A 17,490-nucleotide genomic window follows, 5' to 3' on the forward strand; every position below is an offset into this window, starting at 1 on the left:
TATAACAATTAAAGTGCAGCATACTACTTTGTTTACACTTTGATACCTTAAACAAATCATTTCATTCTCAGCACTACTTCCCTCCGACGTTGAAAATCTAATATGCTTTAAATTCATATCCAAACACATTACAAAACACATATCTGCCCCAAACCCCTTTAAACAAGAAAATCAATCTTTTCCAAGGCAAAATGTGCTTATACATGTATACATATATGATTAACTGTTTCAGAAAATATTTTTTTCATTTTTGAACAATCTCCATACAAACAGTTGCTTTGTATTAATATTTTGTTATAAAAAATATTCTTAAGGGTTTAATCTGGAAAGGGCTTAATCTGATTTTGTAAGAACTTGTTGCCCAACCCATTTGCATTTTGATATATACTCATTATTTGTATTATATGTTTGTAAACATGTAATTAATGCAATAAAATATGTTTAAACTAAATAAAAAAATCAATATGAAGTGACAACAATGCAATATTATATGCTTTTATTACATCACACAATGAAATATATATATAATTATAAAAAAAAGATTTGAGCATCAATTTTTCATGAAGTATTTATACATTATTATTAATGCATCAGTGGAAGAGAAAATAAATAACAATAACACAAAAGAACATAAAGTTTTAATACACAAACTTGACCTGTAAATCTGCTGTAGCCGACATTTAGCAGCCTGATAAAGAGTCTTAACTGTTTGTAGCAATGTATTTTTAAAATTCGAATATCTTTATGCTTTGTTTGTTTGTTTGTTTGTTTCATTTTACGCCTTTTTCCAACAGTATTTCAGTCATATAGGCGGGTAGTTTCCTAATCATCGTTCCTGGAGAGTTACACCAGTACTAGACTACCTTCCTCCGCGCTAAACTACCAAAGCATCTCCCGGGCATCGAACCCACGCCAGAGAGGTAACTGGATTAGAAGTCATCGACTCTAACCCCTCGACCACGGAGGCGGTATCGAATATCTTTATGCACATTTTAAGTAGCGAAAATGCATTTTATCCTGCTACTGTCAATATCATCAGCTGGATAAAGCCTTGCCGGATAAACTTATCTATCTCCAGTCATTACGTCATATATGATGGCGTCAACTGTTTAGCAGCAAAACAAAACTATTTTATTGGGGAAAAGTAAGAATAAAACCATTTAATTATTCTAAAATCATTATTAATAGCAGGATAAATCAAATACATGGTTGATGTCGGGATGAAGACGGTTTATCCGGTTCCTTGCGAAAGTGAATCTTGGCTCGCTAAAGCTCGCCAAGATACACTTTCTCGCTCACCGGATAAACCTTTTCCATCCCGACATCAACCATGTATTCTCTATACACTAGGACACCATGTTGATTAAGGTTTAGAACAGATATTATCAAACTGAGTCAACAGATTTCATATACTTTAATTGTTCCCATTTCTTCCGAAAATGTTCTCTTTTCCCGAATGTTTAATACCGGGATAATTGCTTTTAACCAATTATGCATTCACAATTTGTAGCATCGCTTCCATCTATTAAAGTTACTAATTAATTGTCATCTTTCATAATCTGTAAGCAAGATGTTTATGCAACAAAGATTTGTTTGTTACAAAAACTTTTTAATTATTATAAAATAGGTTGTGCAAATTATTTTTTCTTTTTTCATTTTAATAGCAATATAATAAAAGTTTGTATAGACACATAAACCCAAGTGGCGTAGCGTTAGAGCATTTAGATATGGAAATAATGTTTCCAGTTTAATTCTGCACTTTCTCACATATTTTGAATGATTTTTACTTCCCCAGCATTTTTATAGTTGTCACGCAATTGTTTCAGTTTCTTTTAAAAATGTATATAATCATGACATTTTTAGTATACTGATGTGTGTGTGTGTGTGGTGGGGGGGACGATACGGTGAAACCAGTATTGCGATATATTGCGGTACAGACAATCCAATTTGCCATACACTGATTATGATAATAAAAGCAATAGAAAACAAAATCGACTTTTATCTTTATTTTAGAAATTATAAAAGCCCCCATCCCCCACCCACCCATCCCCCCAAAAAATCTATGAAAAGCCTTAAAATAATGAAGAGATTTAAATCTTGCATTCGTCAAACTATAAATCAATCAATCAATCAATCAATCAATCAATCAATCAGATAATGTGACATTAAGGTTTTTCCCTGATGCCTGATGACACTCGGGAACATCATTTGACGTCCAAAATGACAATCGCAAATTTTCGGCCCTTTCCGATAGTCTTCGGGTATGAATACACAGAGCGGATACGTATTTTGGTTTAACCTACTTATTTTAACAAATTGTAAATTAATGCTGGGGGTTCTGTCAAAATATATCGAGTAAAATTTTACCTAAAATTAGTGATCTCATAGATTCGAAAGCGAACAATACATTATTTATATATTTATTATTACGGTTGTAGAAACCGGAAGTACAAAAAGCAAACCTGTTGACAATAAGTCGGATTTGTTTTGAAATGTACATCAGTGGGCATTTTTGTTTTAATAAAAATGTTGTCAGACATATTTTCATTCATAATTGTACCGAAACATACTTTATTTTCATCTAGATGTCAAATTTATGCATTTGTTTTACATTACACTCTATGTTTCTGTTTACATCCGAGGGTATTATAGATAGTAGCCGAGGACGTTCCGTTTGCAAACAATGTAACGCTGCAAATTTTCCTGAATTCTTTCAGTGCGTTCATAGTTATTCAGCTTCTATACCTATATGTGTCAACTCGACCGCATTCTGTATTTCTTGGTAAAATTCAAAGCAATAAATTCTTAAACATATAAGAACAGAACAGAACCGAACAGACATTTTCTTAGACTTATACAGAAGTATAACATTTTAATACATAATCATCAATGATAAACATATATTAACAAACGTTTAATTCTATGCACTTTAACATACATATAAGTAAATTATGGTTACAAATTACTACACTATACAACTTAAACACACCGATCCAATGACCTAGTAAGTAAGTTAGTAAAAATATGAGATAAATAATGACCATCATGTCACATAATCCAAACAACTACAGCTACAAATATTTTATTGCATTAAAACGACATGTTCCATAGCATTAAGAACAATTCAATACATTATCACACAACTAGGAAATATATCAAAAGCAAAACTTACAAATATAGTTTTTACACAAACAAAGTAACAGAATATAGTTGGTTATTTACTTATAAAACTCCACTGAAGTAATCGTTAACTACTTTGTACAATCTTGTTAATTTATGGCATTGTTTAACTTTCCAGATAAATTTATTACTGTTCGCCCCGAAAACAAAAGCATTTTGTCACCTTATCTCATATATTCTGTCTAGTTTTTTTTTCGTTCAAGAAAAGCAACCATGGTCTTCAAATTATTATTCTAACACTCACGTGATTTTGTCACTATAGACAAAGAAGGAAAAAAAACTGGTGTTAAACTGCCAATAAACACCGGTTAGGGACTACTTGTATAATGCGCTGTTATGTTTTCACCCTCGATTGTATAGTTTACAAAGCATTTTAAAGCAACAATAAAAAGCATTTTTATTTATATTTTGAGTTCGTATAATGATTTCTTTTCATACAATACCGAAATTATATCTCACATACACTAACGCCACATATTAGATCCATATCAGTTAATAAATATTTTGAAAAACGGCGCCACATCGTAAGCAGTGTAATGACGTCATCCTAAGTAAACAACTCATTCATAAACAAGCTGACGTTATTTCATACATACAAGAATGATAATTTGGGCACTGATGTAAACACAATACGACGTAAGTTTTTATTGTTGAAAACTTGATAAAATAAAGTTTTTTTCTTATTATTTCTTTTGTTTGATAATTTCTATATCTTTGCAACAGTAGGGTGGGAAAATCGAACAGCGTTATAAGAAAATCGGCACCGGAAGTTATTTCCGCTTGAAAAATAACATTAGTGATTTTCCTTATTTTATCGTGTTAGAATCGAAATAACATCGGACTGAGAGGGGTATATCGGCCATTTAACACCGGTTTTGTCGTTTTGATGCGACAAAATTAACCACTCAGGCCTTCGTGGTCAATTCCTACGCATCAAAACTCCAAACCGGTGTTAAATAGCCGATATACACCTCTCAGGCCGATGTTATTTCTTAACTCAAATAGCAGATGCCCTATTAATCAATAAATAATAAATATGAGACCTTATATCAAAGTTTAGAAATAAGAATTATGTTCGTGAAAATTGAATTAATTAAAGATAAGAGGTTTGCTAAAAATTTCATTACAAACCATATAACAAAGCGGACAGCATGGATCCTGATCAGACTGCGCGGATGCGCAGGCTGGTCTAGATCCTTGCTGGTCGCAAACCCACTATGTTGGTTTTGTTGTGACGCGGCTCATATTCATTATCGGTATCTATATTCGGAGTGCGCATTATGGCGCATTATGGAGAAAATAGCTTTCAAGTTCATGTTGGCTCTAGGGTGATAAATTGCATCAATGTCAACGGTAATTGTATAAGGAACTTATATTATAAGATACAAAGATTCTTAACTTTAAAAGTGCATCAAATCACTTCTGAACATTTTTTAAAATAGTATCCCGATAGTTATTTCTAGCATGCCAGTGACTTTCATTTCTACAAATAGAAAATCGAAAAACCTGGAGAGCGGAAAGGTAGATTAGAGGTATTGTCCAACAATATTGACCTGGCACTTTTTCATTTGATTTTAGTCAGTACGATCTACTTGTAAATCGATCAATCGACATGAATGTATATAACCAGTTGTTAAATGGTTTAAATTAAGAATCTATCGTAAGAATAGACGTAATTTTGTTGGTTCGAATCTAGGGATTTTTATTTTAATTTTTAAATTATAATTCTCCAAACACCGCCGATATGGGCTATACGACTGCACTCCCAGTGAAAATTCGACTTGAAATTTATTTGTTTCTCATGAATATGCTACATTTGTCAGCCTGATACAAAACATATCGACTTAAAACGAACATATTCCATGCATGTGTAAACAGGAGCAAAGAGTCAATGTCCCTGAACTAAGTCCGCAAAAATATAAATGAACTGAATTGTACTGTTTTCAGGGACCTACAAACTCAACTTTTGTGTCACATTCAATTCCATTTCGAATTTTAAAGTCAATTCTGCTTTCTGCTTCCTGACAAAAGTCTCACCAGAACCTAAATTTTGTAGCAACACTCCAAGCTGTCGAGACAACAGTAGTTCCAACAGCAACAGCGTTTTCAAAAATAACCGATCCAAGTCCTGTCGCCACAACGGCTTCCGCCCCAGCAGCACCAGCTATATATCCAAGGCTCATAGCTCCCCCACCTAGCAACACACCTCCAACCAAAACTTTTGTCCATATTGTGTCGTCTAACTGATCCGCTAACCTTTGAACAATGTCTGATAGCTCATCGTGAACAGTGCCTTCTCCATGATAGTTTTTAGCATGATCTGTTATAACTGCTTTATGAGTGGCCAAATGCTGGTAGTCGTAGACTCTCTTTCCAGACTCAGACATTTTTTCAACCATATCTATAATATTTTGTCTTCCTATATTTGGGCTATAATAGTCGTGCGTATTCTCTACACTTACAACACGGTTTCCACAAAGCTTTACCAGCTTAGCAAACTCGTTGTTTTCAGACCAAAATCTCTTCAAATCACCGTCTGTCTTAAATACATCCCCATGGGTGAAAACGACAATAGCATGTTCAAAAATTTTTTCTCCAAAGATGACCCTCAACATATCTATAGTAAACTTTTCATCTGTGGTCATACGGTTTTTGGCACTAAATACAATCAAAAAAGCATGTGGATTTTTGCAAAGCTCGGCGGAATACAATATGTCAAGTGCTCTTTTACTAAGAGTTTTATCGTTGTCAAAAAGGCCTGGTGTATCTACTACCTTGTAACGTATTGTATATGAGGCATTCGGACTACTTTTCATTGAACAATTTTCCGTCACAGCATTTGAACTCGATTTCTGGACAAAAGCATCTTTGCAAAGTAAAGTATTTCCTGTCGAACTTTTCCCATTCCCAGTCTTACCGACCAAAGTTATCCGTCTTTCGCTGAGATATTCTGTTTGGGTTATCATCTGAAAATACATGTACATACACAATGTACGTTTCATATTAAGTGTTTAGGAAATCAACACAATTATTATATTAAGAATAAAATCTTTGGAGTGAAATTTGCAACATCATGATGTTTTACAAATAAATTCGTGTAGACAGTTTGTGAACATCTGAATATCAATATTTTCTTCAACAATGGACAATCGTTGATGGTCAAAAATGTTAATAGAAATATTTTAGTTTATTATACACTTATAAACAAAATATTGAGATATATTGATGAAATAAAATGCGTATTTTCATTTGTCCGTATCTTCGCTGTAAAAAAATATTTTTCACTGTAGTGAAACATAGTTTCCATATTTTCACTGATAACTTGCAGGACTACTTTCTTCTTAATTCAGCCAATACACAAGATTAAAGGAGAATTCTTAAGAACGGTTGGTCAAAAAGAGAAAATGTTTATAATAAACTGAAAATTCAAGTTCTTTTCTATACATACAGGATTTCTTTTCATCTTGTGGTATGAAAATTATCATTTTCACTACGCCACTCGTGTAATATTTATATCATATCTCTCGATGAAAATAAATACTGTATTTATAGAAAAACCTGAAAGCCTTTATCAATATACATGGACATTTTGATAATCTAAAAATGAAATAAGATACAATAATTTTATTTAGGTAAAACAATATCTTAATACTTAAATGTTGATAACCATGTTTCATAATTGAAAGGAAATTTTGGCAAAAGATATTTTGCTTCATACAAAAGTATCAAAATTTGCAGAAATGTAACGATTTAATTTGTATTGAAATGTGATGATCATCAGAAGTTAAGTTTCGTGTAAATAGCGAAGGATGAGAAGTTAAAGATGAAACAATTGAGATTTTTAAACGTTTCTTTTGTCTTGCTACGTGACGTTATGGATAAACGGAAATGTTGAAACGGCATGTTTCAGCTGTTTACGCTTAACAAAGTTTAAATGAGCCGCGTCACGACAAAACCAACATATTGGGTTTGCGACCAGCATAGATCCAGACCAGCCTGCGCTTCCGCGCAGTCTGATCAGGATCCACGCTGTTCGCTATCTGTTTCTCTACTTGTTATAGGGTTTGTAAGCGAACACCATGGATCCTGATCAGAATGCGCGGATGCGCAGGCTGGTCTGGATCCATGCTGGTCGCAAACCCATTATGTTGGTTTTGTCGTGACGCGGCTCATTTAAACTTTAGTTTAATGTAAAGTATATAGTATATATAGGTTATACACAGATTTTTAAGAAATTAATTTTCGAGTGAACGGAGTTAAGCGGGAACATAAGTGTCTTAAAACTCTGTAGATCTATAACCGACTTACAGTTTGCCCCACCCACCCATTCATATCGAGTGCATTATGTAAATAGGCAAAGTCCATTAAATCGGCTCATTTAACATGTAAATTTGTGTTACAACACTGTATGGTAAACCATCGTGTAGTATATATATTTCTGCAATTTTCTGATACAAAGTATACCAATAATTTGCTTAAATAAATATACAAAATTTCCAAATTACCAAGTGCACAATTTCTTTTGCAACTCAGTTATATCTAAACAAAGAGTATCTATAAATATGGCACTCACCTGCAGAAAACAGTTCTGTTTTTGAACTTTGAACTTTATAAAAATTGTAATGAATTATTTTCATACGAAAACTTCTACATTAATTATTACCTAAGGATCTTAGATTTTACACCTCTAGAGTTAGAATACATTTATAGTGTGTATATTTATACTATAATGATGATGTACTATGTACAGCATTTGCCCCTCATCGTTTTGGATTCAAATCCTGACACAGACTTAGAATTCTGTCATGTAAAGAAGCTATCCAACTAGCTTATGGAACGTCGATGGTTCTACTGAGGTGCCCGTCATTGCTAGAAATAATCAACGGAAGAACACATGAAATATTTCTCGATAGTCTCCATATGACCTATGCTGTGTCGGTTATAAGTACCTTAAAGCATTATAATGGATCATGAGATGTTCCATATCGTAACGTATCACACGTAGATTGGTTCCCTGCCGATAACATAATGTAAGGGGAAGGAACCCCTCTCGGCTAAATACTCGTAAAAGTGTTTATCTTAAACAGTGTAAAAAAGCATTTTCTTATATATTGTCTGAAACGCTGATTGTCGATTACCTTAGATCAACCATTCTTGTAATAGAATTACGTCACTTTTTTATTACCTAAACATTTACAAAAAAACAAACAAACAAAAAACAACAACAGTAAAAGCATTAGAATCTAAGCAAACGCAAATTATTTAAACTTTCCTACATGTTTAGACCAATGTCGTGTATAGCATTCTAGTGCCAATGATGCACTAACAAAGTTTGCACTCTTACCCTATGCTACGACCGGATGTAAACAATACGTTCGCACAGGGCATGTGCGGTGGTTAAATCCCACCCATTTTATTCGATTAAATTCTAGAACAACCACTACTTTCGGTTTCAATTTTGCTGACAAGGAACAGTTTGAATCAACGTAAGCGTTAATTTTAATTGCAATGTCCAAAACTTTGCACTACACGGCGTAATTTTCATTACATATCCGGTATTATCACCGTCATAGTATTTTTATTCCAGTCGGTCAAAATGACGGTACACATTTACATGTAAACAAACAGATTTAACTTCTTAGACAATTTAAATAAGGAATGGACACACGGTAAACTCTGCTGCAACGTAAAGTATATTCATAAACCTGTTTGAGAAAAATTGTCTCCGTGTTCAAATTAATTTCAAAAACGGAAAAAAGCAGTCTTTTACCGATACCCTGCAACAGAACCTTATTATTCTGACGAATTAAATTGACTTTATAACGCTCGTATACAATAATTGATTGATTGATTTTCATTATATTTATTTTGTAATACCTATCATTCAATATGCAATCAAACAAAACCAAGTTTTCCTACATTCAAGGAAACTGTAAGTAAGGACGAGCTTTCAAAACGAACAGGTAGCAATTTCCAACACGCTTACCGAAACTCCAACATGGCGGCTCAATCTGGCTCATTTGCATAATTTATTCATAAACGCAGGAGCTTAGAACTTTGTTAGTGTGATGTATTCCGACACTCTACATTATAGTGCAAGTCTGTAAAAATTTGTACTTGACATGAATTATACTAAAATTTGACTCACCTTTTTAAAGTTTAAAAGATTATCCGCTTTTTATATTTAAAGTTTCGGTTTGTTACTTCTCTATGTGCAGGCGTTGTAATTTTCAATGTGTGTATTTACATGCTTATTGATCTGTACATAATTCGCCCCGTGTCAAGCCAGCATGGTATATACATATGTACATTAAATACATTTATAAATATTTGGATTATGTAAACTCGGACGTTATATTTGGATTTGTTGATATTGTGTATTGAATAATTGTGTCCCTCTGTATTAAAGGTCATGTCAACCAAGATTTGTAATCTTACTTGAATAATTATAATTATTGTAGTTTAAATATTTTTTAAACTTGTTCTTACTACATATGCGTATTTTCTGTCCAGTATTTTCTTCTGTTTTTTTCTCGCATTTCTTCTAACCAGACTTATCCCGTAAACATAAAATAATTGTATTGTTTTCATTGACATTAAATTGGTCATCTAATGGTCAATTTCAATGAATTTATTCAATACCATGATTAAAATGAAATGAACAAACGACTCAAAATTCCGATATGAACTCTATGAAGCCAAAGTTACATGATACTTCCATTTTACACAGTCACATAATACTTCCACTTTACACAGCCACATGACATTCCCACTTAAAACAGTCACATGACACTCCCATTTTACACAGTTACATGACACTCCCACATAACACAGTCAAATGATACTCCCACTTTACAGTCACACGATATTCCCATTTTACACTGTAACATGATACTTCCACTTTACACAGTTACATGATACTTCCACATAATAAAATGGCACTCCCAATCTACACTGTCACATGCTACTTCATCTTTGCACAGTCACGTGACCCTCCCACTTTACACAGTCACATAATACTCCCACTTAACACAGTCGCACGATATTCCCACTTTACACTGCAACATGATACTTCCACTTTACACAGTTACATGATACTTCCACTTTACATAGTAAAATGCACTCCCAAACTACACAGTCACATGATACTTCCAATTTACACAGTTACATGATACTTTCACTCTACACAGTAAATGACACCCATACTTTACACAGTTACATGACGCTCCCACTTTACATAGTAAAATGCACTCCCAAACTACACAGTCACATAATACTTCAAATTTACACAGTCACACGATATTCCCACCTTACACAGTTACATGATAATTCCACTTTACACAGTCACATGACACTCCCACTTTACGCAGTCACACGATACTCCAACTTTACAATAATATTCCATCAATCAGAGAGCGATTAAGTCAAAAACACGAACCTCAATAAAAAAATGTTAATAAATTTATTGATCATTTGTGTGTGTGTGTGTGTGTGGGGGGGGGTTAAGTTGATTTGTTTCGCCGTTTAAACACAGCTCCCCAACAAGTTCTTATCAAACAAATGCAGATCTATCCTTTGACTGTGAGCTGCAAACAATATTGAGCCTGATCATAGTTATGCAGTTCTATTCTTATACCAAAAATCCATGTTGCCATAAGTGAGGCATCTTGACTCAACGGAAACGCTGCATCTAGTCGAGTGCATTGCGCTGACGAACATATTTGTATTGAGTAATGCGCGAATGGAACCTGTTCGCTAGTGGATTAATGTTATTGCCCTTGGTTGGTAAAAAGTTGCAGTTTTCAACTTGTGTCGCGCGTACCCCAAAATTATTTTGACTTAGAGTAATGATACATTACAGGAATGTTGGTAAGCAAGTTTTGTTAGACACCTTGGGGTTTGCTGGTCGATTTATTGATATTGACCTTGACGTAGTAAAAGATTTGCAATTTTCAACTTGTGTCCTACATAAAATTATTATTTGACCTACAGTTATCTAACTTTACAGGAATGTTTGTCAGCGTGTGTAGTTGTGCATCGTAGGTTTGTTTGTTTTTATTTTCTGTAAAGCATACTTTAGTATATGAAATTGATATTTGAAATTCTTAAAATATGGAAAAATCAAGATGCCAAAATTGGAAAGATTGGATGTCGTTTTTATGCCCCAACAACTTAGGGGTAGGGGAGTAATGTAAAATTTCCTTTGTCCTTCTGTAATACTGTCTTGCTGTACATCCGCAGACTGATATTGGTGTATGGGGGCCATCTGTGTCCAATGGACGCTTTTCTTGTTGTCAGTGTGAGGCGTGCTTAAATTGTGCCGAACATGCTGAAATTTACGATTCATGTATACAGTTAATTGATATTATACACATGTTTAACATCTCATAATATTAATTTTTGTAAATCATTTGGATATATATTTTCTTAGAATCGCTTCATTGGTTGTTTTGTTTTACATATATTCATCTAACTTTGGCTTCATGTATCATGTAACTTTGGCTTTATAGAGTTCATATCGGAATTTTGAGTCGTTTGTTCATTTCATTTTAATCATGGTATTGAATAAATTCATTGAAATTGACCATTAGATGACCAATTTAAAGGTATTTTTCCAGATAGCTTTTCATTTTCAATTGTTTCAGAGAACAAAATTCTAAATTACCTTAATAGGCTCAGTGCTAATAAGGCCACTGGGTTAGATGGTATCCCCAGTAGGTTCTTAAGGGACAGTGCAACAGTTATAGCATGTCCTTTGACTCATATAGTCAATCTCTCCATTATTCAGGGTTCTGTTCCCGATGATCTTAAGAATGCACGGGTTATCCCTCTTTATAAGAAAAGTTATAAAACTGAAGTCGGTAATTATCGGCCAGTGTCTATTTTGTGTGTTTTTTCGAAAATTTTTGAAAGGGCCATATATGATCAAATGGAAGGGTATTTGAGTAAGAACAAGATTTTATACAGTTTTCAGTCCGGTTTTAGACGCGGTTTTTCTACAGACACGTGTCTTATCCATTTATCTGATTTTGTAAAATTTCAAATGGATAAAGGTAACATGGTGGGAATGGTTCTCCTTGATTTGCAGAAAGCGTTTGACACGGTCAATCATAGTATTTTATTAATGAAACTGAATGCAATTGGCCTCAGTTCTGATGCTGTCCGATTGTTTCAATCTTATCTTTCAGATAGGCAACAGTTAGTTCAGGTATCTGGTGTTTATCCCAGCCAGGCTCCCGTCACTTGTGGGGTACCCCAAGGATCAATATTGGGCCCCTTCTATTTTTAATCTATGTTAATGATATGTCGGCTGTTGTCAGAAACAAACTTTTATTGTATGCCGACGACTCTGGGATTCTTGTGTGTGGTAAAAGTACTTCCGACATTGAATCTCTTTTATCACTTGAGATGGAGTATGTTAGTGAATGGCTTGTCGATAACAAGCTTTCACTTCATCTTGGCAAAACAAAATCTATTTTGTTTGGTTCAAAACCAAGGTTAAGGTCAAAAGGCAATTTAAATATTTCATGTAATGGTATAAATATCCAGGCTACCAGCTCAGTTAAATATCTCGGTGCAACTTTGGACCAGAACCTTTCCTGTGAAGAAATTGCAAGGTCAGTGGTTACGAAAGCAAATGCCCGGCTGAAATACTTGTATAGGAAAAGTCAATTCTTGGATCTCCACACTAGGAAACTCTTGGTCATGTCCTTAATTCAATGCCATTTTGATTATGTTTGTTCTTTTTGGTACCCAAGTTTGACTCAGTATTGGAAGAAAAGGCTCCAAACAACCCAGAATAAATTGGTTCGTTTTGTTTTGAATAAGGACAGCAGGTCACATGTTGGGCCAGAGCAATTTAAGGTTCTTAACTGGTTACCGGTCTCCAAAAGAGTTGATCAGAAAACTCTTTGCCATGTCCATAAAATAAAGTCTGACACAGCCCCAAAATACCTTAAGGAGCATTTTGTACCCCTTAATCAGGTCCATTACCGCTGTACCAGATCCAGAGTGTCTGCACTTTCAACATCAGATTCCTGTGTAAGCTATTCTTTTAGTGACACAGGACGATTTTCTTTACCAAAGGTTGGAAGCTTTGGTAGAAAATCTTTTGCTTTTAATGGTATTTCACTATGGAACGGCCTTCCTCAAAATCTTAGAGACATTCAATCTTCCCACACCTTCAAGCATGCCATCAAAGCCCATTTAATGGCCAGTGAATTCTAGTTTATTTTTCAATAGTATTTGAATCTTTTAATAGTCTTAATAGAGTCCCAGATTTTACTTATTTTTAAGTTTAAGCACAACACACATATGTTGTGTCCTTTAGTAATTTACCCATTTTTAGCTTGCACATTTAACGTTTTATAATTTTTTATTAAATTTTTACAGTTTGACTGACAATTTCTGTGATGCACTATTTCATGATTTATTGATGTGATACAAACTTGAACTGTGATTTTAATGTGATATAAACTTGGACTGTGATATATTGTGATCTCAACTAAATTATTGCAATTTATGTCTTATTAGTAAAAGAATTAATTTCAATTTCATACAAATTAACATGACTTTCTGTGTCATGCCTCCAATATCAGGGACCACAATGGAAATAAGAGGAATCCTTTCCTCTTTTTTGTGTTATCCCTGGTATTGGTGGGCACTACATGGCTCATATATTTATATTTTGTCGTATACTTATGTCATGTGATATTTCTAGTCTCTTTAATATTTTGATTATTGTTATATGTATTGTATCATTATGCATCATTATGTCATTGCCATGTCATGTACACTTTTACCGAATAAAATTATTATTATTATTTTATAGATGTACATTGTTTTCCCGACTACAAACGGGTTCTATAAAAGGCTACAAAAAGCAGGGACGAGATTTCTTATTTTATATGTTATACATGTTATGTCTAAATATAGCAATTTTCAACATGCACTTTGTACATATATATCTCTTACGGTGTGTTTACTTAGATAACTTAATCAGATGAATCGAAAATATTGGCTAACTTTGTAACAAACCTACCATCCTTTATCATATCTTTGAATATTAAGTTCAATAATTACCTTCTTTAGATTTGGACATAAAATCGTGGTCAATCATGTACCGCCGTCATGTATATTTTAATTCGTAGAATGTACTCGTAGTTATGCTTATGTGATAAGGAATGTATCTTATTGGGACTTCACTGCGGTTTTTGACATGATGGGTTTTGAAATATAATTATATGAGCCGCGTTATGACAAAACCAACATAATGGGTTTGCGACCAGCATGGATCCAGACCAGCCTGCGCATCTGCGCAGTCTGATCAGGATCCATGCAGTTCGCTTAGCAACTCTATTACAAGTGGCGAAACTGACAGCGAACAGCATGGATCCTGATCAGACTGCGCGGATGCGACCATGGTCGCAAACGCACTATGTTGGTTTTGTAATGACGCGGCTCATATATTCTTTTGATAATTTGATATCATTTTGTGAAAGTCGTGATCAATGTCTTGTGAAATTTCAAGATAATTTGCTCACTCTATATTTTCCAGAGTTATCACTATTAGCTTGCAAACTGACATTAAATGAAACTTGTTTACCTCAAGTTGACCTAAGCATGGCACTCACTATCAAATTTCATTCAATTCAATGTATATTCCTTTATAATATTTTTCATATGTTTCCATTTTAAATGCCAAAGTTGTTCTGTGTTAGATATCAAATAGTATGATATTTTGACTATGAGACCTTAGTGGGTTCTTTACTGCACACAATCAAGGCATTAGACTTTGGAAAAATATTCATTTTCATAACATCGTCGATAATAATATCCACATGTTATAACCAGAAATTTATACAATTATGTTTCATTACTAAAAGGACCGTATGGAGATTATGAAAGACATTTTATTTTAAACATTTTATTAATGACTTACTTTATGAATACTTTGAAAACTCTTTATTGTTGTGATTGTGAACCACATTGTTCAAATGACTGACTGAGAACATCTTTTGGTAAAAATAATATGCATTTAAAATATGCATGTTCCAATAAATATAAAACATTTTCATGCATAGGTATACTTTTGTATAATAATTCATTTACACCAACGACGTTAAAATGATAATAGAAAATTTTGACACTGAGCCATGTGCAAATTGTCTGTACATTTTCAGGTGCTGTACCAAAGAAGACAAAGAGAGAGACGTATAATATTGGTTGGAAAGACAGGCAATGGAAAGAGTTCTACACAGGAATGCTTTCCATCAGAAGATGTGTGCAAATGCCGTGACGAAAGTGTGTTCACTGAAAAATGGGACGAATGCGTCCGACGTTATTTACAAAGTGGTACATACCCCAGGCCTTTTTGACAGCGACCATACCCTCATCGAAAGAGCACTGGAAATATTGTATTCAACCGAGATTTGCAAAAATCCGCATGCCTTTGTCATTGTATTCAGCGGCTGAAACCGTATGACTACAGATGAAAAGTTTACCATTGATATGTTGAGGGGAAAAGTATTTTTAATATGCTGTAGTTGTCTTCACGGCAATATGTTTGAATCATACGGTAAATTTAAAGATTTTTTGTCCGAAAATAAGTTTGCCAAGCTTGTTAAGCTTGTTATAACATATCATTTTAAAAAACTATCACGGAGAAGGCAATGTTCACGAGGAACTGTCAGAAGTAGTTCGAAGATTAGCGGATAAGATGATAAAACATGGACAACATTTTTATTTGGAGGTGTTTAATTAGGAGGAGCAGCTATGGGAAATGGAATAAGTATTGCCGGAGTTGTTGGGGCGGAGACCGTGGTAGCGACAGGACTTGGAAAAACGTCGCGGCACTAGCAAGTGGTATTTCCAAAAGCTTGGGGTGTTGCTGCCAGTTTTGGAAATACATGTACTGATAAAACCAATGATGTTTATGTTACCTATTATTAATTAAGTGAAGTGTGTATAATATTAATTTCATTGTCTGCAGAAAATCAAATTATATTGTCTTTAAATAACTTCAAACGGATCTGTTAAATAAATAGTAAATCTTTAAATTTTGAATATCAATCATTAGTCTAAATTTTATTTTTAGTTCTCCTAGCAGCTTCGTCGAACTTTCATCTCAGTTTTTTTCATTGGGATGTAGTATCCTTTCCACGGTTGCCAGACAGATCCAATGGCGAATGCGTTATTCCCATAGTCACCGTTCAGGTTAGAAAGGTGGCATTTTGCATACCACCATGCGCCACGGAACCTAATCGCGCATTGACTGGTGTCGATATCATTGTCCCTATCAAATGTTGAAAACTTCATTCCATTGCCTCTCAATGATAGGGCGTCACCGGCGGTACATTATATACCCACGTACGTACAGTTTATACCCAGAATCTTCGTTACCAATATAGAACTCATCATATTCTGCATAAGCTGTTTCGCCAGAAAAACTTGTCAGATCAACTCGTAGTTCGTATCTTACCTGCCTTAAATCTTATGAATGTTTTCATTTCCAAGCCAGAAATTTGTTGGGGATTTCCAAATCCATTTTTATATTCCTGCCAATTCTTATAAATGTCCGAGTCAGATATACTCCTTTGTATCACGGTCCATCCTCCCGTAGATGTATCCATGTCACATCTGACTGGAATTCCTTTATCCTGTCGGTATGGAAATATTTCGTATGTTCCAGTTGAACTGTAATTCGCCACCTGAATATCGCTACAGTCAATCGATTTCTTCGAAGAAAAAGCTCCTCCAATTAAAGAAGCAAGTATAATTATATTAAAGTCCAATCCTGATTTAAATTTCACGTATCTTTTTGCGATATTTGTGCTTCAAAAACGTGTGACGTTCTTGAAAAGGAAACACAAAAGTGAGTCTCCTTATACGTGTCTATCCAAATGCGTTGAATGGTTTTTATCATCAATTTGATTTTAGCCAATAACATTCAAGTTTCTACTCTTCCGGGTCACATTATGTTTGTTTCTTACCCCATACATCGAAATTATGCTTCATATTGATAGATATATGTCCCCTCGTTTTCTGATACGGTTATCATTCACAGATCGAAAGAGAGAGAAAAAGAACGTGCATAATAAAACAATAAAATTCAAGTACTTCCTCATATGGTCATAATTTACAAACCTAAATGAAATAATTTCTTCTTTCAGGACATTTTTATCCTAAGAATATTTTTTTTTGATTATTTAGTTATAAAAAAACATGTTTTCTTTTAATTAGACTTTCTCAGATTCATTTAGATAGTTGAGAAAAGAATAGTCGGACCACACCAGAGTCTTTTTGCCGGTT

At 34.0% G+C, this 17,490-nt stretch overlaps 1 protein-coding gene across 1 annotated transcript; it reads right to left on the minus strand.

Annotated features, from left to right (window-relative positions):
* Nucleotides 1–4,949: 4,949 nt before the first annotated feature.
* On the minus strand, nucleotides 4,950–9,658 carry LOC132721211 (uncharacterized). The gene is made up of 2 exons (XM_060705474.1): nucleotides 9,329–9,658; nucleotides 4,950–6,146 (listed from the first exon to the last, which is right to left on the minus strand). Exon 2 carries the CDS (start codon nucleotides 6,144–6,146, stop codon nucleotides 5,214–5,216), a length of 933 nt encoding a protein of 310 aa, XP_060561457.1. The 5' UTR covers nucleotides 9,329–9,658; the 3' UTR covers nucleotides 4,950–5,213.
* Between the last annotated feature and the right edge of the window lie 7,832 nt (nucleotides 9,659–17,490).

This window comes from Ruditapes philippinarum, unplaced genomic scaffold, assembly GCF_026571515.1.
Source record: "Ruditapes philippinarum isolate M1 unplaced genomic scaffold, ASM2657151v2 ctg1323_1_1_1_1, whole genome shotgun sequence".
NCBI lineage: Eukaryota > Metazoa > Mollusca > Bivalvia > Venerida > Veneridae > Ruditapes > Ruditapes philippinarum.